Source organism: Epinephelus lanceolatus, chromosome 11, assembly GCF_041903045.1.
Source record: "Epinephelus lanceolatus isolate andai-2023 chromosome 11, ASM4190304v1, whole genome shotgun sequence".
Classification (NCBI taxonomy): domain Eukaryota; kingdom Metazoa; phylum Chordata; class Actinopteri; order Perciformes; family Serranidae; genus Epinephelus; species Epinephelus lanceolatus.
The window spans coordinates 18,287,355-18,312,800 of NC_135744.1; the positions used below are offsets into that span (position 1 = coordinate 18,287,355).

Sequence of the window (25,446 nt, forward strand, 5' to 3'; positions counted from 1 at the left end):
CTTCAGTTTGTTTGAGTTAGTCCACTAGATGGCACCACTGCACTGCTGTAAAACATGCCAGCATGACTGATCCCGGGTATCTTTTATAACAATGGATTTGCCAGATGTTCAAGGGACCGCCATTAGAACTACCTTAAAGATGTTCATGTTTGCAGCCACCAAGGCAGCATGTACATAATGTGCAGGTTTACTATAATGGTCTTTAATAACACTCTGTGTCTTGGGCCATTACATGTAAATATCTTATTGTAATGATATCACTTAAAGGTCTCATTTTTAGGTTCAAATTTGTATTGTGGGTTTCTTTAAGAACATGTTTACACATCAGTGTTAAAAAACACATTATTTTTCTCATACTGTCTGTCTGAATATACTTGTATTCACCCTCTGTCTGAAACGCCCCGTATTGGCATCTGTCTGTTTAAGATTCCCTCCCCAAAAAGTCCAGTCTGTTCTGACTGGTCAGTGTTTACAGGTCCTCCACATCTCAACAATCAGGAGCAACCCTACATGAACCTGCACAGTTTCTGTCCAAGCCCAATGTGAGTCTGACACAGCAGCAGCTTTGGGCCTGAGCCTGATTAAAAACCTGAATTTCTACTGTAAAGTAAATATGCTGTATATATTTTAATACTGAAACTACAAGCCAAGGGCTGTTTTTCGCACCACCTTTCCTTCTTCTCTTCCTTATTTCAATAGTCCATCATCTTGTGCATGAAAGGTTCAGCAGAGCAGGCTGCACCCCTTGGTAAGTCTACTGCACATGGCAGTCCATGGCGATGTGGCATGCAGGTAATGATCACTGCTCTTCACTGCACTGTTACGCACATCTCTCCCACTGCTGGGGAGGCAGAAAGAAACACTGCCAACCAAGTGGCCTTGCAGCCTCTCTTTATTGCTCTTTTTCTTGTATTTTCTGTCCCTCTCGCGTGCGCTCTCTCTTTCTCCTCTTCTCTTATTACTCTGTTTTTCTGACACTTTCCCTGTGTCAGTCACAGCCCCTATTCTCCGCCGTCATTGCCAACCCAGTCTCACTCCGAAATCGTCAAAATCTGGCACTTGGTGAATGACTTCTGGCATCAGACGCCGACAAAAAAAGCTGGCCTTTCATGTCAGCATGACACACAGCCGGTCACTGCTATTGTTTAATGGCGCCTGGCGTCATCAGGGGGAAACGCAGGGTGACAACGATGAAAGTTAAGGCAGCGGAAGTTCGTGTGTTTGCAAAACATAACCACGTGTGTTTGTTGTTGAAGGAAAAAAAAACTCACTTCGCATGCTGTACTGACATAGTACATTTATTTTGAAAGAGACTGTATGCAAATGGTCCATTTCCTGTGAACAAGGAAGTGTATTTTGAAAACAGACAATGAACGTAACAGGCTGAACTTGACACGGCACCCCAGAACGTGAACAACCAACACACCCAGGGAACCTTGCACGTCATATGTCGACGTGGAAAGTCCATGACCAAACATTGATAGGTGACAAGGTCGGAGTGAGAATGTGTTGTCACTGCAGCCATTTAATGACTGTAAAGCCCCTGTAGCGGCAGTTTTTGCCTTTATATAGCATAGTTGTGATATCACACCTTCATAAGTCCTCACAGCACATTTAAAGGCACAGTTTCTGAATATGGACTCTGTGCATTTCTCTGTGGATTGAGCATTTTGATACTTTCACGGTATTTATATACTGTAGCACCTGCTTTATATTAATAAAAACATGGGAATCTAAGTTAACCACTTAACCACTTAACTCTAAGTTATTAGCATCCCCATCTGAAAGAAAATTGCAAGACAATGTCAAACCCAGCAATGACAAGGTCAAGGATGAATTCATTCATTTTGGTGTAGATAGTGATGGTATGATATATTTTTAAGCTCACACACTTTTCTCTTCACCTCTTACCATGGATATTAACTGCGATGTTCTATTTTTACACAAATCGTCTTCATCTGAAGGTGCGAAATGATCTCACACTTGTGTTCAGAGTGAAGGAGGAAGTCTGTTTGTAGATTTTGATCACAAATTCTTTCAGCTATGATGTGGTGGATGAGCAGGTACCTGCATGTTTTTTTGTTTTTGTCCTAGAGGCTGTTGTGCTTCTATTGTTGGGCTAGAAAGCCACTGAATAAGCTGACCCTGTGGCGATGCCTGAGGGTCAGTTCATTTTGTAGGACTGTTCACCCACTATAAAATCTCACTCAGACCTGAGGAAAAGCAACAAGGAGGTAGCAGATTTCTTGGTTAGTTGGACCCACTGAAAATTCCCCAATTAAGTTGCCCATTAAGGCAATCACCTCTACGACTTTAATGAGGACTGTTTTAAAAGTAGAAGTTACAAGTTGTTTGGGTTATGGTATCTGTTCCCCAGTGAGACAGAAATTTGGTTTGACACATCCTAATGTATTCAAGGCAATAGCTCTTAAAACACTTCCTGTGGCAACAACAGCAGTGAAGCCACTGATGAAAATAATAACACATTCATCTATAGGTGACCACCCACATCTATCAGCCCTTTGTCCTTCTGTTGTGTGAGTTGTGTGTGCAAAGCTGTTAAAACTCATCAATGAATGAGGCCAGTAGCAGCATATAATGTTAGTTAACGTTATTATTATTTCTTGCTTATTATAAGATAGAATGACACACTTTCCCCTTAATAACCTCCTAATTATGGCCTATTAATAGGAGGTAAGGAAGTTGTTGTTCATGAGTTATGATCTTGATATGTTTTGCTCAGAGTGGGACTTGTAAACCGGTGGTACCATGTTCTCCCTTAGTAACACTTAATAAAAAAACAATGACACGAGGCATGGCCCAGTGGTTAATGATTTTCTTGACTGGTGCAGTAAATCTTTCCTTGAGATGAATATTTCCAAAACAAAAGACATGATCATTGACTTTCGTAAAAACAGGGCTTCAAATCAAGAGGCCACAGTTTTAAAAGGTTAGATAGTGAAGTATGTCAACACATACAAATATCTTGGAACTGTCATCGACAACAAACTGAACTTTGAGGCAAACTGCGAAGTTGTGTACAACAAGAAAACTGTCCACTTTTAACATTGACAGGACCATGCTGACCTTGTTTTATCGTGCTTTTATTGAATCAGTCTTATCTTTCTGTCTTGTTTCATGGTTTGGAAACGTGTCCTTAAAAAACAAAAACTGTTTAAACCAAATCGTGAAATGGTCTAGCAAGCTGATTGGAGAGTCTCAGCTTCACCCAGAATCCCTGTATGCTAAACAGCTACAGAGGATAGCTAACTTTATTGTAAGAGATGACTCCCACCCTCTTAATGGTGAGTTTCAGCTGCTCCCATCAGGTCTGAGGTTCACGGTACCTGCTTGTAAATCCAGACGCTACAAAAACAGCTTTGTACCAGCAGCCATCAGTGCTATTAACAAGTGAGAGAAACTGTAACATAACTTATGTATTTATTTCTTGTACTGTTTCTTTTATCTTGTTTTTATGAATAGCACATCTTTATCATTTGGCTTGGTTTGACGCATCCCTAGGCCTTTTTATCTACTGATGTTCTAACTTATTTTGCTTTTTATCTTGGGGCTGTCCTCTTTGTTCTTTTAGCCTAAGCACTGCCGTCACTTTGTCTTGTCTTGTGGTGTTCTGTGTGTTCACAATACGAGATGACTCACTCACTGTAAACCGAATTTACCCAAGGGTACAATAAATATTCTGAAGTCTGAGGTCTGAAAATATGGTGTATTCTCATGTAACAAAACACAAAACTGTAAGTGTTAATAGTGTTCAAAAAATCTGAATTAAGTCATTCTAACTCAGAGTATTTTCCCCATTCTTTAGTGATGGCTACACCTTGAAAAAACAGAGGTCTATTGAGATGCACAGGTTTGATTTCCATTCAGTGGTTAAAGAATAAAGTCAGCACAAGTAGAAATACTTCATTTATTAAACGGACGCTTTAGAGATTGTCAAACTTGTCTATTGAAAATGTATTGTCTTATTACTTGAGTATAGGGTCTAGTTGTGTGCTATTGGGCCGCACCTAACATTTTTTTAACTGATTTATCTATATAACAACTACTTTATCAGTTATTTTGAAGATGTTTTTTTATTACTTGATTATAATAACAATTAATTTACCCCAATATAAACATCAAAACATGTCTCATTTGTATTAGATATTTCTATTCAATCATTTTCCCTTAAAAAATAATGACATTGGTGCCATATTCTGCGATTAGTCTAATTTCCACATCACTGCTGTGTTATGATATTAATAATAATGATAATCTGTAAGATGCCTGATAAGAAAAAATACTGGACCTCAGATTCACAAGGATTGCTGTGATACATAAATTGATTTAGTCACTGTATATCATAGCAGCCTTTTCCCTTAACTGGGAAATCAGTATTTCTACGTTAGTATTTGACTCAAACTTAAAATGGACATGACATCAATTTATATTATCACTGGAGTAATATGCAGTTGAGATAGTCACTGGCAAATGTATTTTGCATCAATGCATGGGGCAAGGAAAATAACTGAAATGATTTTTACAGACTGTAAGCAGTCTGTTAGTTTAAGCCATTTTCTCACTCGTGCATGGACGTAAAGAGTGACAACATTAGATGAGGCCTGGTCTAAGTGACTACTACTAACAGAAACACGTTTGGCATGTTGACATTTCAAATATGGCCTGGATGCAGACAAACAGTAAACAGGACGGTGCTGTCTGCTGCCATTGTTACAAAGCACTCTGGCGTGCTTTTGCTAGTGTCTGTGCAAAGCAGCTGCACTCCTGTGAGAAGTCATTTCCAATTTGTGGGCGAGATCATTTTGCTGCAGCTTGTTCTCTGGAGGAATCTTTTTATTTACTCCTCTACTCCATGTTTTTTTTTTCCACATAGAAAACGTGTGTTTAGAGGTAAACATATGTGAGACATATGAGATATGTATATATGTACGTTACATATATTATTCTATTTTGTTTACTCATTTAATTACCTATTTTACTGTATTGACTAATACTGATCAGTTGTTGATTTCATTCACTGCCCTTTAACAGTAACTGTGCTTTGGCAACATGTCAAATGTCATGCTAATAAAGCCTACTGAGCCTATTGGCTGCAGTTCGTCCAGGCCACACTGCCTCCATGTGGCTTACAAGGCTCCTTAACAGAGTGGAGTGCCGGCTTTTAACTGTGGAAATGCATTCGCTACAGCGGCTATATATGTTGTCTGTATGAACACTGCATACGTGCGAGCTGCATCAGCTCATTGAAGTAGTCGTCACGTGCTGCACAGGCAGTTATGTTGATGAACCGCCCCAGCTCGAGTGTGATATAGTATATACAGAGTGTGAAGAGAAGGCAACTTTAGAATAGGGAACCTGTGAGGGTAAATGGGCGTCAAACCACCGGTGAATTAGCTTTGAGTGAGACCTCACTCAAGAAAAAGGAACACATTCTGAGTTTAAAATACGTAATTTAGTTATTTGGACACTATTAACATGTTGGTGAAGATTCTTAGTCATCGAGGTCATGGTCATTCTTAGGCTGTTTTCACACATGTAGTTCAGTTCATTTGGTCCACATGAGAGGAAAAAAATACATAAAGTACATTGTTGCTTTATACTTTTTGTCTGGTTCCTGTTCACACTGACTTTTTGCAAACGAACCAAGAGGAGTAAATACTAAGTTCTACCACCTGACAGGCAACTTGTGCACAGTTTTGGCATTTGTCATCGTGCATCATCAGGACCCATGTGGGGAAATCAAATTGTGGTGACTGACAGACGTTGATGCTGCAGCACTTTAATGTTTCTAAAGTGTTTGTATTTATGTTCTTTGGTTTCATAAAGAGTTCATAGAAAAATAATAGATTGTACGCATTATTAATGGGGTATTATTGGACTGCAAATCAATTGCATGTTGTGAATAATGACTAACATAGAGACAGGATGAAAAGAAGGCGTCCTGTACAGTAATGATTCAGGGCGTAATACAGTGGGATCACTGTTTCACACTTTTTAATGAACTTAATGAACAGACAAAGTACACAGGGTCTGATACGATGATGAGTTTTAACAGCTGTTTAATCATGGAAAATACCGTCACTGATGTGCATATGTGTTACCATGGGTACATGTATGCATTTGCATAAATAGGTTATGGGATGTACATGGTTGGTCCTGGACAGATTTCACAATCAGCAGATGGTTTTATTTTTGTTTTGGCTGTTGCTAAAATCACATATCTGCTATCATAAAATCCTGCGGTTGGTTCAGTCTCTTTCACACCACAAACAAACTGCACCAGAGTCAGTTTGGAAGGGGACTGAGACCCACCATTGTGAGCAGTCAGTCTTGGATCGGTTGCCTGGTTCGGGTGTGAGAGCACCCTAACTGCTGTATAGCAGGCAACTGGACATGATTGAGGTTCTTGAAGATGTTTCACCTGTCATCCAATAGGCTTCCTCAGTTCTAACAGACTGGTCAGGAGTCGCAGGCTTTAAACCCTGTGTGGGTGTGAACCCTTACAGAGTCATTGAGGTCGCATGTGAGCTCTGAGTTTCAGAGTCGTTACGGACAGATGTGAGTCGTTAGGGTTAGATGGATCCAGGTGTGAATGGGCAGCATTGTAAGTGGCTATTAAGTGACGTTGTATGGCACCTCCCCTGTTTGATGATGGTCCATCGCTGGACGACGGGACACTATAACATTTGTAGTTTTGTAAGGTGAGATAAGGTAAGGTATACTTCATTGTCCCACAGGGAAATTTGTCTTGGACTCAAAGCCACTGCGTCATACAACAAACATACATAGGTACACACATAAAGACATCATACATACACACACTTGCGTTGACATGCCTGAGATGATTCATTCCATTAATAATAAAAGTAATAAAAACAATAGTTTTGCATAATAAAACCAGATAAAATAAGACGACTTGAAACGTGAAAACCATTACACAACCACATCAAATCAGCTAGTTTCAAATAGTAAAACCAAGTGTAACCGTATCACATTATAAATGGTTAGGTTGCATTATTCTGGTCCCTGAGTCAAAGTGACTTATTTCTGGTGTGTATTTTGATGGAGGATGGAATGAATGATTTTTTTTAATGGATTAATCTACAGTCTGTTCCACATTTTGAACCATTAGCCTGACGGCAACAGCTGAAACTCAGGGTTCAGGTTGTATGTTGTGTTGTTCTGAATCTTCTGTGCCTCCCTAAGCACAAATTTCTCACAAAGAGGCTGAAGATAATGATGTTCCTTTTTCCCTGTGATTTTCATGGGTGTTTGTGGAAGGCGTATGAGTTCAGTGTTTAGCTGTGCCAACATTTTGCGCTTTGTTACAGAGAAATAGATCATATTTATTAAGTGTTATTGGGGTAGAATGACTATGCTTGTGGTCATAATTCATGTACTACAACTTCTTCACTTACTGTCAGTAAGCTGCAGGTTATTGAGGGAAAACTCTTAGTCAATGACTGAGTAGTTGTAGAATATGATCATGCAGAATAATGCATTAATAAGTGCTTTATAGTGACTAAAACATGCATGCTAATAAGCAGTTTCTTAATGGTGACTATGTGCACCTGAACATAAAGTGTCACCCAAAACAAAAAATGAAAGAAAGACAAGAGACACATAAGGGTTGTTTACAGCATTGCATCACAGTGAAGATCTGTGTGAAAGCATATGACCAACCCAAAGTGGGCTGTCCCCTTCACTAACTTAATATCTCTTGAGCCGTGTTAGAGCTGAGGCCTCTGTCAGAGGCACACTGGAAACCACACCATCCTGCAAACATGGAATAAGCTGAGAGGACAACATAAATCAGATATCATCAAGTAGGTGAGTCTTTGTTTGTCTACATTTTACAGAGACACTTTTAACATCTGAAAGGTTCAACCTGTATGATATGAATACAGTATCAGTATAAAGATAAAAAGATCCACAATAGTCTCATTGTTGTCACTGCACTAACTCACTCGCCAAGACAGAACGCACAGTCTCTTCACACCTCATTTAAAATTATCCCCTGAAATGCTTTTATTGACAGTATTACATCTTTTTTATTTCCTATCTTGTCACTTTATTATCTGACCTAAGCGTGCTTTTACACAATAGTATATAACTTGAAAATATTTGTTAGGTTTTTACATTGTGAACCCAAAGTTTTGCCTATTTTCCTTAAATATATAATAAGCTCTAAACTCTTTACATATTCACATTATCTAGTGTTCTGTGGTGTTATAAGAAGTACTCACTGTAGCTCCCCTACTGTAAGTGCACTTTATTGGCAGATCCACAAGTAATGTTTTGAGCCAGCGCTCTTCTATATGCTTAGATTGAGATAGAGGTACCTCTGTATTTAACATTGGATGTCTGAAAACATGTTGAAACAAGAATCTGCAATATCCAGCCCACAAATATTCACAACGGAGAGGAACAAGATATACATCTGAAGTAAGTGGCAATCACTTAATGTTTAGAAAAGGAAAACAAATCCATACGACATACGCCACAAATCACATCAGACATTACGAAAAGTGGATGCAATGCAACATATCAATCATCCCCTGTTACATTCAGTGGTCGACCCAGACTACTTAGAAGCTACATTTTGATTTAATAGGTTGACAGACTGAGAAACACGAGTTCCTCAATCTGTTCAGTTGAGCCCATGGGACTGTAAATCTCCTGTGTCATGGCACAAGCTGATGTTCTTCAAATAACGTATGAGAGGGGTCAGTCAGATGTGATATTACCAGCCAGAGACAACATCCTTTAAATATATGCAGTTTGGAAACTTATCTCAATAAGTGCTTGACCCATGATCTTTAAGCGAATATGCGGCAGCCTAGTCAGTCTAGCTTTAAAGGAAACCATGCACTGATTCCATACTGCACAACACTAGATTAGACTAGATAGATTGAAAAAAGCGTCCACATAGATGCCCAAATATTTATAGGAGGAAACTCGTTCAGTCTGTATGTAATGGGCAGTAACAGGTGGAGGATACAAGTTCAATGGAAGACCCTTTGAAAGTATTTCCTTATTGGCTGTGAGGGTCCAAGGACAGAGGGATGTCGTATGCTGCGAAGCCCTCTGAGGCTAATTATGAGTTGTGATATTGGGCTTTATAAGTAGAATTAAATTGAACTCAAATAATAAGTGAATGCCTCTCACACCACTCCACCAGTCTGTCCGAACAATACTGATGAATACTGGGATCATCTTTGCCAGACCAAGATGACAGCTTAGTATCATTTTAAAACTCTAAATGTATTTGGAATATAAGTTTTACAGTCGTCTGCGTATCGTATAATGAAAGCTCACACAACACTGCGGTGCTCCTGAGTTTGTACCAATGGAAACTGAATATATCTGATTAACTTTTAGTATCTGTACTCTATTTGTAAGAAATGAATCATGTTTAATGCTGATGTAAAATCTAAGAGGAGAGCCCTAGCTGTAGTTTGAGGCTTGTCTAAATGCTTCAGTATTAGAACCACAGACTTAATGAGCTGTTGAAACACCATCCCAATGATCTGATAAAGTCCATAGAAACCAACATAATCTTAATGATCTGATCAAGTACTTGGAGTCTAGTATCATCCTAATGATCTGATCAAGTCCATAGACTATTTTATGTTGGCCTTTACAAATCAACATAACAGGAAATCCTTGTTTCCATTGTTTTATCAGACATGACGCCCCTAATCTTACAGATTTCAGATGTGAATGGGGCTGTATGGGCTTGATCAGATCATTAGGGTGATGCTGATCTCTAAGGACTTGATTAGATCATTATGGTGATGTCCCTTGGCTGGGTATTGCTGGTTCCTGTTCCTGTATGTTTTAGGGACATCCTACTTTAAATAAAGAGGCACCTCTAGCTAGATATAGCCACACAGAAGGTAAGACGGCTACTGACTTGATGTTATTCTTTTGTGCTGTGCGGTTCTTAGCTATATCTTTAATGTATTATGGGTTTTTGTTAACATGTGTTGGTAATTTAACTCATCGATATGTGTGGGTTTAATGTTATACCGTGATTGTCACGTGACTATCATGACCAGAGTGCTTGTATTTGGGAAATTCCGTTGAATCAGTCCAATTTGCATTCAACTTCATGAAGGTTTTTGAAGGTTTATTAATGGAAGGTGGTTCATAAAGTAACAGGACTGAAAGTGACAGTGGTTTACCAAAACTATCTCTGAATAAGAAAACCTAACATGTGAGAAACAATTTAGGCAACAGGGCGTTATGCTGAGATCGATATTCTCAGTCATACTTACAATACGATCAAAAATACAGAAAATTAAGTGAGAAAAGTTACTTTTGGTTTTCCCATGGCCTTCAGGGATCTCAGATGATACTGCTTTCTGTTGATCATGTGACTTGTGTAATGTCCCAGATTTTTTTTTGGGGGGGGGGGGGGGGGGTTCGGGTTAACAAGAATGAGTGAAAACCTCGGGGTGCAACTAAAATGTCTATTTTAACAAACATATTGTACATTACTGATGAGAAAAATGCATTTTTTTGTTTGAATTTGAAATTACGAATTATGAAAAAATTGGAATTTTTAAAAGTTTAATCACATGGTAGTACATCTTTTTCTCAGGAAATTATGACTTTATTCGCGTAATATCACAATTTTTTTCCTTGAAATAGTATGACCTGAGAGTCTCATTAAATCATGACATTATTCTCATAATATTTAAACATTTTTCTCTAAATTACAACTTAATTCTCATAATATTATGACTTTAACTTGAAAATCTCAGATTTTTTTTCCAATATGGCCCTTATCTTGTATCCAAAGAAATAAAGTCGCACAATAATACAAAATAAATTAAGACTTGTGAAGGATTCAGATCATTATATATCCTTTTTTCTATGTTCAAGTTATTTTTTGTTAATGTTTTACGTGTTGTATCATTAAATTGCCATTAGGACAAATTGCTTGATAATATAATGTATTATACGGAAACTTTTCATGCATATTTATGCATGTAATAACCTGGGGATGGAGAGGGCACCAGTTGGTGGAATGGCCCATTTAAAGACAGCATATGTGTATAAATAGCAAAGTCTGAAAAAGAGCATTAGCTCAGAACATCACCTGTGAATGTGCCAATAATTTGCACTTGAGGGAGCGACAGCATGCAAACCATTCAACCTTTGTTTCCATCTCTGTTTTCACTTTCTCACACCTGCCTTAAACAGTATGTGGATGTGTAAAACCATTATGCATTGCTTCACGTGAGAGCTGTAAAAATAGCTGGAAAACCTTTTCTGAAACCCTACTTCTCCATTTTCTGACATTTTGACATAGTTGCAATGCTTTGTTCTTACGCAGTTGTGTAATTGCCTTTTGTGTCATTGGGACTATTTCTAATGTTTCCACAAGCCACACTAACTGATTCCTCACAAACTACAGTAGTGCATGGCTTCAGAGGCAGCACAGGAAATGTATTAGACTCCTTTTGGTTGATGAATGTACAGTGGGATAGAGGGAGTCACGTATTGTTCTGTGATGTAGCAGACTTCATTTTGAGGAGGAACTGTAATTTATATCCACTTCCCCCTCTCTGTAGAGTATAATTCAGTCCTGTCACTGAGCTTTATTGAGTTGTTTTGTAAGACTTTATATTGTACGCATGCTGCAGTATTATCATCTTAGGTGAGAATGCAGAGGGTAAATGATTTCTAGGTCACACATTCTCCATTTCCAGGTGAAGAAACAGCTGCTCACAATGGAGCCAGAGGACAAACCAAAACCTCGATGGAGTATTGGCTCCAATTCTGGTCTACAGTATGGCTCTTTTGCGAACAGCCTTTCCTCACTTACACCAAGGGCAGAGGAAGAGGAGAAACCAGGAATATCACCTAGACGCGCCTACATAGCTGTAGCTGTGCTTTGCTACGTCAACTTGCTCAACTACATGGAACGGTACACGATAGCAGGTCAGATGATCTCTTGTATGCACACTCCATCAACAACCACAATTTCCTGCTTCTAATTTGGTGGGTTAACACTTGAATTGTTTTATTGTCTTATAGGTGTCCTTTCCAACATTCAGAAATTCTTTGAAATAAGTGACAGTACAGCTGCACTTATACAAACAGGTATGATGATGCACATATTTTGAAGGTCCTCATTTCAGCCTGCATTACTTAAGATACAGTTTTGCAACATGTGCTGCAAGTGGATTGCACAGCACTGTTGGTTAATGCAAGACAGAAGTATAAAGTAAATAAGTCAACTTGTCTCATTATAAAGAAGGAATTAATTCTCATTTATGCACTTACAGTTTTCATCTGCAGTTTCTTGCTCTTGGCCCCTCTCTTTGGTTACCTTGGGGACCGCTACAACCGCAAATACATCATGATTGGTGGTTTGAGTGTGTGGCTAGTGACTGCAGCCGGCAGCTCTTTCGTCACTGGGTCGGTAAGTGAGAACTAGATGTGCTCACACGCACTTTGCAAGAAATAAGAAGCAACGCGATCACAAGGTGTCACTTCATGGTGTTCGCAGTTGTTCTTCCTCTATCATTTGACCTCATCATGTCCCTGAGTGCATGGGTTGATTGTGAGATAATGGGGCCCTGGGCACAGATATGCAAAAGGGCCCCACCACCTCTCCTACACGGGAGCATGACACACAGACTTTGTGGTGGTTTTGTCTCTTTTTTATTGTTGTTCTGTGTCATTGTAGTTGTTATGCATCTTTTTGTGTCTCTTTGTGGTTGTTGTGTGTCTCTTGTAGTCATTTTGTTTCTCTTTTAGATAATTGTGTGAGGGTTTTCTTGTCATTTTTGTCTCTTTGTGGTCATTTTGTGTCTTTTTGGTCATTTTTGTCTTTTTTTGAGGTTGTTTTGTGTCTTTTGTGTCTCTTTGAAGCCATTTTGTGTCTTTTCATTTTTGTCTTTGTGGTCATTTTTGTTTCTTTTGGAGGTTGCTTTATGCCTTTTTTTAGATATTTTGTGCCTCTATTGTGTCTTTTCGTCTTTTCTTCTTTTCTTTGGTCGTTTTTGTCTATCTGTAGTCATTTTTGTTTCTTTTGGAGGTTGTTTTGTGTCTTTTTGTAGACGGTATGTGTCTCTTTGTCGTTATTTTGTGTGTTTTTTGACCCATTTTGTAGTTATTTTGTGCCTCCTTACAGTTCCTTTGCATCTCTCCGTGTTTTTTTTACTCTTTTCCTAGTTAGTACATGTTAATTTCAGCGACATTTTGCAGGTGATGGCCAGGGGGGCACTGACACTTCTGGCTGGCATGAATGGTTAGGTAATCCATTCATGTCTGTGTGTCAGTGCAAGAAGTAATCGATGGGAAGTTTGTGGCTCAGGAAACTTATCCTTAGGGGTAGAAACATTAAAACCTTGTGTAAACAGATGCAAATATTTCAAAACAATACAGTATTTGTCAGACATTTTTGCAAATTTGTTTAATGGAGAATATGAACTTCAACATGCAGTAGAACTGACAAATAAGAAAAATAAAACTGAGGATATCTGTGATATTTATGATTAAATCTCATTCAATTGGCTTGATGCTTTTGTGTTTATTTCTCCAGCACTTCTGGGTCCTGATGCTGCTGCGAGGCATGGTCGGGGTAGGAGAGGCCAGCTACTCCACCATTGCTCCCACTATCATCGGTGACCTCTTTGTCGGGCCTAAACGGAGCACCATGATCCTTGTCTTTTACATCTTAATCCCAGTCGGAAGGTTAGAAAAAAAAACTAAATATAAACTAACAATAACACAAATACTTTTTTTTTGCACCTTTATTAAATTTTATAATTTAAAATCATGTATTGTTGTGTGGGAATACAATTGATGCAATTTACCATTTGTGTTTTCAGTGGTCTTGGATACATAGTCGGGGCAGGGGTTGCTACTCTCACAGGGGACTGGCGCTGGGCTCTCAGGGTGAGAACATTTTCATACACAGTCATATAAATGCTAGCTGAGCACTGACAGGTATTGAGTGTTTAATATCACAACATTTTTCTGTGTTATCAGATCACTCCCATCCTGGGTGTAGTGGGACTAGTCTTGCTGTTTTTCTTATGCCCCAACCCACCCAGAGGTGCTGCAGAAACCCATGGAGAGGGAGTCACAGGGAACAGCTCTTACCTGGAGGACATCAAGTATCTTCTGAAAACGTAAGACATGGAAACTAATACTGGCTTAATACTGTGTCCTAGCTAATAATAAATGCTGTGACACCTTGTATCGATCCCTAATGTTTATAGAGATATGATTTTTGATTGATATTTACTGTTCTTCTTGTTTTTTTCCTCTGACCCTAGTAAAAGTTATGTGTGGTCATCACTGGGCGTGACAGCTACGGCCTTCCTCACTGGAGCCCTGGCTTTCTGGATGCCCACTTTTCTGTCCAGAGCTCAGGTCAGTCAGGGCCTCCAACCGCCATGTGTCAAAGAGCCCTGCAGCCCCACAGACAGGTGCAGCATCACCCTTCATTTACATCTTCTTCTTCAAAAAATCTACAGAGTTTTAACAAAGCTGTCTGCCTCCCTTTTCTGTAGTTATATCTTTGGTGCTGTGACAGTGGTGACAGGCATTCTGGGAGGATGTCTCGGCAGCGGTTTGTCAAGATGGTTTAGGGAAAAGGTCCCAAACGCGGACCCCCTCATCTGCGCAGTAGGTCTGCTGGGATCAGCTCCTTGCCTCTTAATCACCATCTTTGTGGCATCAGCAAGCATTCCCACCACTTATGTAAGAGACAAACTTCTTTGTTTGCCCGTGTCCACTCGCTAAATTATAATTTGTATGTATGTCAGTCCATTATTTTAGTCCAGATGGAAATATCTTTACTATTGGATGGATTGCAGTGCAGTGTTTTGTATGGGCATTCATGTTCCCCAGAGGATTATTCAATCTGACTTTACCTCTAGAGCCGTCATGACATTCACATTGCCATAAAATTTGGTACCTAAACTCATGTCCTAATCAAAGTGAAAAACTTTAGTGAACACTTACCTGGCAACAATTGTGCAGTACTTATGTTTATGACCAATACCTGCAAAATTAATGACATCCTAAGCAGCTTCAGCTGTACTTTGTTTTAGTGCTAATTAGCAGTCGTCGCTGTCGGATGAAAAACACGTATCTCCACTTTTGACGATTTTGACTTTCTACAAGCTTTGATGGACACTTCTGACACCCAATGGAGATACGTGTTGAATAGATGATGTTATAGATGTCTTTCCATTAGTCATTTGGATATCCAACACTAACGGTTGCTAGGGATTATGGACTGTAGAAAGTCAAAATCGCCAAAAGTGGAGACACGTGTTTTTCAGCGGACAGCTACGAGATGTAAGATGTTGCATGTAACTTTGTAGAAATGTCATATTTAAGTTCATAAGAGGACCCAAATGCAGGACTCAAAACAGGCAAGTTGAGTATACAAAAAGCAAGCTTTAGAGGCCGTTTACACGTACACGGTGATTTTGATAAACGGAGACATCTTCCTTCGTTTGTGCCCTTCGTTTACATGCAAACGGAGATTTCTCCTCTGAAAACAAGTCTTTCTAAAAACTCCAGCCAGAGTGGAGATTTTGGAAAACTCCAGTTGCGCGTTTGCATGTAAACTGAGATAAACGGAGATAAACGGAGTTACAGGCGGCAGCCGACGTCACAGTATGTGCTGGAACTTGCGCCTGTGTCAAAAGTGTGACCTATGTTGCTATGGTGACAATGGATACATGGAAGGCTTGAGCTTCTCATTACACTGCCACCTACAGGTTTGCTCACCATCCACCATTCCCTATGCTCTTGTGTATATATACGCGGGTAAGTGTAAACGAAGATCTTTTTGAAAACGGAGACGGTGAAATGTCCGTTTATGAAAATAGCCGGCAACATGTAAACAGCCTCACAGACTGCATACACAAGGGAAGGAGGGTGTAAACGAGGGACAGGTGACAGCAAGGTTGATGAGGAACAGGTGAAACGAATCAGGGCGGGGCAGCGATCAGGCAGGAAAACCAAGGATCATGACAAGAAAAAAAGGTGATTGTCTCATTCCCAGGTCATCAAAAACCAACGCTTTGGGTTGGAAATGAACAATCAAATTCATTCTCCAGCATTACATGCAGCAAAATTCATTTTAAAATTCATACATTATTCCTATAGTCTAGGACAGTCCAAAAGTATTAGTAAATATGAACAACTCTCCCAAATCCAAAAACTAGAGTGCTTAAACTTAAATTTGTGATGTCTCAAAGTGTAGAGCATGTGGAGCTGCTCCATAGATGATGAATTAATAAAGATGTAGATGTAGGTGACACTGAGAGCACCCAGGGGAATGTTCTGAGTATACGGGTACATTTTCTGTTTCAGAACTGAGAATATTAGATTGATCATATCCGGAAAAAAAGTGCAAACACAAGGGCCACTTTGAGTCCTGAAAATGTAAAGTGAAGAAGTAAAAAAAACTCACTGAGAAAAACAAACCCATCTTCAGTCTGGAGGAGCGGAGTCAACAAATGGCAAACGTTAACGTTGAAGCATCAGGTTAAACATGCCTCAAGTTGGATGCAATACTGTTCTGAGACAATTTCTCTGTGTTTTTCGCCATGACCTAGATGTTTAACGGTGTTTCACCAGACCTCTGGGAACTGTTGACCTGGCAGGTAGAAAATAGTAGCTAAAGTTATCAGCAATGCATGTACAGAGCTGAAATATAAAAGACAGTTATACACATTTACTCACCTGGCCAAAAATAAGACAGCTGTCATTTCAGTCGTGGGCCCAAAACACAAAAAAATTATAGCCCACTACACTTTCATCAGCTTGCCGTGTAACACTAGTAACGTTAGGAGCTCTGGAGGACAAGGTCCTTTCTAACAACAATAGTGTCCACATGGTTGCAGGTAAAATTAGACTACTTTCCTACAGTTTAAATTTTCTGATGATACCTGCTGCCTTCAGGTTCATCAAACCCTCTATATGCATAGTTGTATTCCTCCGTTTCCAAGTGGCACAGTATAAGGATTTTTTCACTTCCTGTCTTCCATCTGAATTTCACGCATTACATAGCCACATGGTTGCAACCAAGCTATGGAATAAAGTTCGTTTTGGTATTAAGTCAGTATAAGTGAGTGTGGGTTTTCTTTGTGTTCTCCAGCTTCCTCCTAAAGTCCAAAAGGGGGGCTCTAAATTGTGCAGTTACAGATAATGAATGAATCAATGCATAATTAATTCATCACTTGATAAGCTGCTCACTTTGTGTCTTAAACGTTTCATTTTCATTTCAGGTTTTCATTTTCATCGGTGAAGTACTGATATCACTGAACTGGGCTGTCATGGCTGATATACTGCTGGTGAGTTTGAACAGTGTGTGTGGGAATAAAAAACATGAAACTGACAGCTGAAACTTGAAGCTAACATGTTTTGTGTTACTTTTCCCTTTAGTATGTTGTCATACCGACCAGAAGATCCACAGCTGAGGCCCTCCAGATTTCAGTGTGTCATCTCCTGGGTGACGCTGGGAGTCCTTACCTAGTAGGAGCGGTAAGAAATAGTTCCCACTGTCAGCTTTATTTTAACTGTAGTGTTTCAACAAGAAAGCTTAAGGAAATTACATTTACTGTGTATCACTGATTTGTCTTTGCAGATCTCTGATGCTATACGCAGATCCAAATCTGCAACTCACGATTGGAACTTCCACAGTCTGAAGTACAGCCTCCTGGTCTGCCCATTTGTTGGGCTCCTGGGTGGAGTCTTTTTCCTCTTGACTTCCTTTTACATCATTGAAGACAGGAAGACAGCTGCACTGTTGGTTGAAGGTACTGTATGTGCAGTTACTGTCCTTTGTGCCTCTAAAAATGGTGATACAGTGCAACCATGGCTCAAGCAGAACACCTCTCTGCACATCCAACTGTTCTGTTGAGCTTTGGTTACATACTGAATTCAACATACTCTGAGAAGGATTCAATATCTGTGCAGGTCTGTGTGGATGACACACTGGCAGTCCTCACCATTGTGTTTGCATGTTCATGTCAGTGTCACGCATGCTGGAGAGCCCTCCCTCAACAACAGCCCTCTGTTTAACTCACTTGCTACAAAATAGCACTCTTCCTTATGCAGTTACGGACAAATTCCCCTTTTCTGCACACGTGCCCCAGTAACACACTGGCAGGCTAGTTTTTCTGGTAACACAGAGGCAGAGATGGGCCAGGCTTGATAAAGATAACATTGTCCTCCTACTTTGGATCTGAGTTTACCGCATTCTCTCCATTCTGTTGGACTGTTAATTGGTGTGAGTGTGTGTGTGTGTGTGTGTGTGTGTGTGTGTGTGTGTGTGTGTGTGTGTGTGAGGCAGCTGCTGCACCAACAGGGCAACTTATTTGACAGTTGACACCTTAGCAGATAAGAGCTCCTGACGTGGTGTGATGTTGCATAAACTAGTGTGTGTGCAACACAAATCGCAAGGAAAAATATTGGCATTGAACATTTCTGCAAACCATGCATACATTTTGTACGTTATTATGTAGTGGACCTGCTTTAATTGTGTATGTAAATATAGGAGTATTTAATGTGCTATTTTTTTTTATTTTTTTTTTTTTAGTTGATTTAAATGGCAGAAGCTTACTTTTTAAATTGCGTATATCTTGTGTCACTTGGCTGTACTTTGCACTTTTTAAATTATAAATCTTTTACCTTTGCTGTATTTTTATAACCCTATAGAGCACACTGGTGTATAAAATGTGCCATACAAATAAAATTGCCTTGCCTTCAACAGCACTGTGTGGTGAGGTTTAGGCACTAAAAACACTTGGTTATGGATAGAAAAAAATCATGTTTGGGCTATAAAATCAGGTTTTGGTGGTTCATTCAAGGCTGGAGATACTGTTGATGTCTCTGTAAAATACAACCGATTTTCATGGCACAATCCCAGCGTGAAACGCAGCGACGTCTCAGTAAAAAACTACTCACATGTGGAACTATCCCAGCCGGAAACGCAGTGATGTCTCAGTGAAGAACTTTGCGTGCAACACCCTTGTTTGGTGGCTAAAAATCTGATGGAAACACAGCAATGACTGGCTAAAAACACACGGTTTTGCTGTTTGTTGGTCTTGAGCAGTGGTCTGCAGCTCAGCAAGTGTCACACCGAGCTGACACACCATCCACCATTCCCCTCCACCTCCTGATGACAAAGTCAGCTCATATACTACATCACTTTAGAAACATTTATATGGCACCTACCACATACCATGAATATGTTATGTGGCACCTACCACATAACATATTCATGGTTTGCAAAACATACAATGCGAACATTTTCTTCTGGTGACTGGGCTGGTGTGTGTATACCTATACTTGATCGCTGTACTTAGCTTCCATGTCACTGTAATGAGTGCTCCACGCTTCATTTTCAAATGTTTAAAATACTTTTGTGTGTGTGTGTGTTATTAGGAAATCCTCCACCACAACCGAATGCTGCATCTGAGCCTCATATGGAGCTGAGCGTCGGGAACAAAAGCAGCCATGCAAATAATTTATCTGTAAATACTGAAAGTTAATTTACGAACCGCTGGTGATGACCGCAGGATATTGGAGTTTGGACTTGAAAAAGATCCATTTTTGTCACTTTGCAGCCACAGACTGGTGACAGAAGTTTTATTTTCTATGGTAGAAGTCATGTTGATTTTATTTGTACAGCCCAAAATAACAATTAACAAATCTGCCTCAAAGGACTTTGCAATGTATACAGCGTCGAGTCAGACCGTTCCTCCCAACAGGAGAAAGTGGAAACTTCACAGTACTTTTAAAGAAATATGTGAACTTGTTTCAAGTGTTATGTGAATATTATGTTCCATTCATGGGCACTGCGCAGCTTATTTTTTTAATGGAAATGTTGTTTTTCATTTTGCAATAAATTTTTAAGCAAAACTTCTTCTGAGCATTCAACTTTTTCAGCCTTTAAGATGTTTGTCCGTTCTATTACCTGCTTTTTATGTTTATATCTAAACTTTGATGTCACTGGCTAATGTTATGAATCCCTCAACAATCAAAATGTACTAGTAAGAGGTTAATTCATAAAGAGAAGTTTGCATTTTGCTTATCACAATAGACCTGGCTGTTTTTGCTGAATATTAATATTAACAGTAACGGGCCGCCAGAAACTCTTCCAGAAGGAAACGTTTATGAGCTGATGCACATTTTCCTATTACATTAAGATATACAGCTGAAGAAACCTTAAAGCTTTCCTATACACCACTCCTAATACATTGTTTTGCTGACACCGGAATTTCAAAATGCCTTCATTTAGTTGTGTATATCATCCACTTGTTTATTATTTTTTAATGATTCTCCTGAATTTTGCTGACAGCTACATCCCCCCCACCACCCCCGTCTCCAGCTCAGACTTGTCCATAAACTTAAGGCAGAGTAAGATGAATTTGTCCACATTGAGGATCACCAGATTAACCTCTCTGTCTATGAGTGCTCCAGCCAGCATGCAGCTGCTGCCTCCTAATGAGGACCAGAGGGGGCATCAGGCTAGAACACATCTTATGCACATAATGGAGTTAAACCCCGTATTTACAGTGATATTTGCAGGAAATCCAGATCATTATTCCGTCCTGAGGGAATCTCAAAATGCTTTATGTTGTCCATGCACTGCAGGAAAATGTTAATGTGTTTCTATTTTACATAAATAAGTAAATGAGTTGGGTGGGTTTTTTTTTTTTGAGTGTGTCCACTAGATGGCAGAACAGCACCACTGTAAAACATGCTAACACAAGGATCCCACTTGTCTTTCATTGAAATGGATTTTCCAGATGTTCACTGGGACCTCCAGCAGCACTAAAAAAATGCTCATGTTTGCAATCACCAAGGCAGCACGAGCATAATGTGCAGATTTACTGTTATGATCTTTAATATCCCTCTGTGTCTTGGGCAGCACCATTACATGTAATGATCCTACTGTAATGATATTACCCAAGGTAATAGCATTCATATAGGCAAACAGATTGCAAAGCAGTATTATACCCACCCTAGCAAACACTTTTTGTGTTATTGAATTATGAATATTTTATTGATTTTGCCTTTTACAAGGGAGAAGTGATAAGGAAAAAGTATTTAAAGACACGAAGGAGAAGAAAAATGTGCCATGTTACACCACAAAAACTACTCAGGAATGGTCTAAAGAACGTGGCATAGAGGTCAGGGCCTGCGCATTTCCCATATCCCAAACCGATCCAGCATCCGTAGGATATGCGTCCAGGTCCTGTGTCTATGTCTCGACATGTCTCATATTCAGTGAGGAATTACATCTCACAGGTGTTAGTCGTTGTGTTTTTTCTTTCTTTCTTTTTTAAGAGCAGGGGTTCCATTTTCCTCTCAAGGATCATCAATTTTCATATTGTACAGTGAAGGCAGGTGTGATATTAAAGGCTGGAGGTGACAGGGATGTAACATGAGCACAGCACAGGCTGCAGCAGGTTTGGACTTCTGCACTAGCATGAACCCCCCCATCACTCATTAACCATTTCTCTCTGATGTTAGAGGCATGGACAGGTTATGAGACAATGGGCCCCTGCATGCAGATATGCAAAATGTTATTTGGAGCAAGACATGCAGACTGTGGTGGTTTTGCGTCTGTTTATAGACATTAGGCATCTTTTTATGTCTCTTTGTGGTAATTTTGCGTCTCGTTGTGGTTGTTCTGTGTCTGTGGTCGTTTGGGTCTCTTTGAGATAAATTTGTGTCTTTTTCAGTCGTTTTGTGTCACTCTATAGTCATTTTGTGTCTCCTTGTGGTTCTTTTGTGTCTCTTTGTAGTCATTTTGGCCTCTTAAAGGTATATTTGTGTCTAATTGAGGTAAATTTGTGTCTCTTTGAGGTAATTTCTTGTCTTTTTCGGTTGTTTTGTGTCGATCTCTTGTCATTTTGTGTCTCCTTATGATTGGTTTGTGTCTGTTTGTAGTAGTTTAGGTGTCTTTAAGATAATTTTGTGTCATACTGAGGTAAATTTGTGTCCCTTTGATGTCATTTCATGCCTTATTTGTCATTTTGTGTTTCTTTGTGGTTGTTTTGTGTCTTTTTGTGGTTGTTTTGTGTCTGTTCCTAGTAGTTTAGGTCTCTCTGACGTGATTTTATGTCTTACTGAGGTAAATTTGTGTCTCTTTGATGTAATGTTATGCCTTTTTGTCATTTTGTGTTTCCTTGTGGTTGTTTTGTGTCTTTTTGTAGTTGTCTGGGTCTCTCTGAGGTAATTTAGTCTCTTACTGAGGCAATTTTGTGCCTCTTTGAGGTAACTTTGTGTCTTTTTTAGTCATGTTATGTTGCTGTGTTGAAATTGTGTGTCTCCTTGTGTTTGTTTTGTGTCTGTCTGTATTAGTTGAGGCCTCTGTGAGGTAATTTAGTGCCTTATTCGGGCAAATGTGTGTCTTATTTAGGTAAATTTGTGTCTCTTTGATGTAATTTTATGCTTGTTTTTGTCATTCTGTGTCTCTACTTGTGATGATTTTGTGTCACTTTGTTGTCGTTTTGGCATCTTGCAGGTGATTTAGTGTCTTCTTGAGGTAAATTTGTGTCTCTTTGAGATACTTTAGTGTCTTTCTTGGTTGTTTTGTGTCTTTTTGTAGTTGTTCAGGTCTCTTTGAGGTAACTTTGTGTCTTATATAGGTCATTTTGTGCTTTATTGAGGTTAATTTGTGTCTCTTTGAGGTAGTTGTGTGTCTCCTTCTTGTTTTGTGTCTCCTTAGGATTGTTTTGTATCTTTCTGTGGTAGTTTTGCATCTATTTGCAGTTCCTTTGCATCTCTTTTTGTCTGTCCGTGGTCATTTTGAGTCTCTTCCTGGTCAGTAGCCTACTTGTTAGTTTAAGTGACATTTTGCAAGTGAAGGCTAGGGGAGCCCACTTACACTTTAGGCCCCTGAGCTTGTGCTTGGTAGGCCGGTTCAGTAATCCATCCATGGTTGGAGGATCTCCTCATAAATAAAAACTGACACTGATGCCTCCTACAGTTTGTCTGAGCAATGTGTTACTATGTTAAACCAACCATATCAGTGTCTACCTCTGACACTCCGTTTGAGTGTTTACCTTTGATATTTGCTGAACCCGAAACTGTGAGTGTAAGTCTGTGCCCTCTGCTGAGTTCATGGAACATGATAGGTGCTAACATTCGTCATCTGAAGCTTGGCTGCTCTTATCAAAGACAAGTACAGAACAGACAAACAGGACATATTTACATACCCCAGTGTGACAGCCACTTGTCACTCAATTTCTAAACTCTCCATGGTGCTGCTGCAGAGGCGTCTGATGTCCCTGAACAGCTGCATGTCATTGAGTTTCCCCATTGTTTTGTACTGGAGTAAACCATGCAGGCAGGTCAAAGGGTCATTGCCCTTCTCTCTCTCAGGCACAAGGTCATTCAGTAATTGGGCTGCATTGTCATGATGTTAGTGGCTATTTTCAAGAGTACAAAGGGACACCTTGGCTGAGACGTGTAAGAGAATTTATTTGCTGATTTATGACCTTTCTGGCCACATATCAAATATTTCCTGTTAAAGCGTCAAAACCGAACTTGACATTTACAGATGGATGAAAGCTGCGGTTCAAGGCCGCTGAGCCATTGTTCAAGGTTTCATTGCTTTATTGTGGAATTCACTGGAATTTCCTTTTGTTTTCCCACATTTCAGCCGTGATTTTCCAGAAGTTATGTGATTACTCAGTATGCTGAGGGAATAGATGGCACAGCAGGACATGTATGTGGAATTACAAGTGAAAACACACACGCACACCGAAAGGTATGTGGCAAACATTTTGGAGGTAACAGTTCAACCTGCAATTAAAACACAATAGGTATTGTGCACCGTGTTTCTGAGCACTTTATCTGCATACCTCTCCGTTTCCCCTGTCGACCCTGGCTGTACAGGAAACTGTCACAATGGCTAATAAATTGTCCAGGCCGATCAATGAGGGAGCCAGGAGCCAGGGGGAGAGCGGATACGCTCAGTGTTTACTCAGGGATGGGGAGCACTTTAGTCACGAAAAACAGCCGTGCTTCAGACGCAGTCACACGAAACAAACATGCTGACATATACAACTTGGGAGCAATCAAAATGCTGTCATGATATCAATAATAACAAGAAAAATGTCTTGTGTGCGTCACACATATTTACAGTAACAGAAGAGACAGCCTATCTTCTCCATGTTTGTGTTATTCTCACCCTTCCACATATCAGTCGCAGGACAATGATAAGAGATGTCAAACCACATTTGTGGATGTGAAGTTGCACTCTTTCCCTTATCACCAGCAAACTGCTGCAGTGACATGACATCATATAGAGGAAGAGCCCTCTCCACCCTGTGTACTGCCCCTTATTTGGACACTTACATCATATGGGCTTTCCTGTCTTTACACCACAGCTTGCCGGCACAAATGTGTATATCCTATATTTTATTTTACCGTAAAGTGTTTGGACAAAAACAAGAGCAGTGTTAGTCACACACACAAGACAATGAAATTGTAGGATTATTCTTTGAATGCTGATACTGGGGTGTTAGTGTTACTTCTATAAAAATGTACAGCTGTGTGTGTGTGATGGGTGATAAAAGAACAAATGAAAAGTGTTGATTGGACTGTTGGGGCTGATAATTTACACAGGCGTACACACATGCAAGATTTTTAATTCATACAGTTTGGTGATTGGTCTTTTCAGTTTGATGAGAAAAATGTGTGTGATATTTTTATGTAATATTCACAGAGCAGCTTCATTATTTTATTCTATTTCATTTTATTATTGATTTTTTTTTTAATTTAATTAAATTTTTTTTGTTAGGTTTTTATATCATGTAGCTTCCCAGTAGTGTTCCTAATGTATTCAAACCAGAAAATTAAACTTTTGGTCAAACTATTTATGTTTTAGCCATAAATTCTACAAACTTTTACCCATATAACGTGACAAAGGTTTCTGCTTGATGTTACATAAAAACCCACTTTCTCCCATGGACGCCATGTTAATTTGGTTTTAAAAGGCACACAACAATCCCTATGTGCTGCCAGATAAAACTACTGTTTCTGTCAATGGAGTCTGGTGGCTTTGAAGAGATCAGTTCCGGTAAAGTGGTAAAATAATCTTAATATAGTGTACACCCATCTGATGTTGATTTTATGAGGTGGTCCTTTTATTAGGAAGCTAAAATACATTTTGCTGCTGCTCCTGTCCTGTGCCACCAGACCCCTTTTGACTGAAACAGTCATTTTACGTAGCAGAACACAAGTTTCTAGTTACCACCACCTCTGGATGATTAGTTTGTGTTACTGTGTGACTTTTGTAACTGAGCTAATGTGGCGTCCTTCTGCGCCCGATACTGCTGTCTGCTTCTCCAGACTGGGAGTGTGCCAACTTGCATCTAACTGACTGCGGATCTATTCATTTTTTAGGTGCAAATGCAG

The 25,446-nt window shown here is 39.6% G+C and overlaps 1 protein-coding gene across 3 annotated transcripts; it reads left to right on the forward strand.

Moving 5' to 3' along the window:
* The first annotated feature begins 7,717 nt into the window (after positions 1–7,717).
* On the forward strand, positions 7,718–19,936 carry LOC117247174 (SPNS lysolipid transporter 3, sphingosine-1-phosphate (putative)). 3 transcript variants are annotated; one of them, XM_033611495.2, is made up of 13 exons: positions 7,718–7,851; positions 11,742–11,973; positions 12,070–12,135; positions 12,321–12,457; positions 13,583–13,734; positions 13,872–13,938; positions 14,032–14,174; positions 14,322–14,474; positions 14,559–14,748; positions 17,295–17,360; positions 17,452–17,550; positions 17,654–17,825; positions 19,456–19,936. In XM_033611495.2, exons 2-13 carry the CDS (start codon positions 11,763–11,765, stop codon positions 19,560–19,562), a joined length of 1,563 nt encoding a protein of 520 aa, XP_033467386.1. In that variant the 5' UTR covers positions 7,718–7,851; positions 11,742–11,762; the 3' UTR covers positions 19,563–19,936. The 3 variants fall into 3 exon arrangements, with proteins under 3 accessions (XP_033467386.1, XP_033467395.1, XP_078028453.1); XM_033611504.2 differs by having other exon boundaries at positions 7,736–7,847; XM_078172327.1 differs by having other exon boundaries at positions 7,765–7,851; positions 11,720–11,973.
* Positions 19,937–25,446: the final 5,510 nt, after the last annotated feature.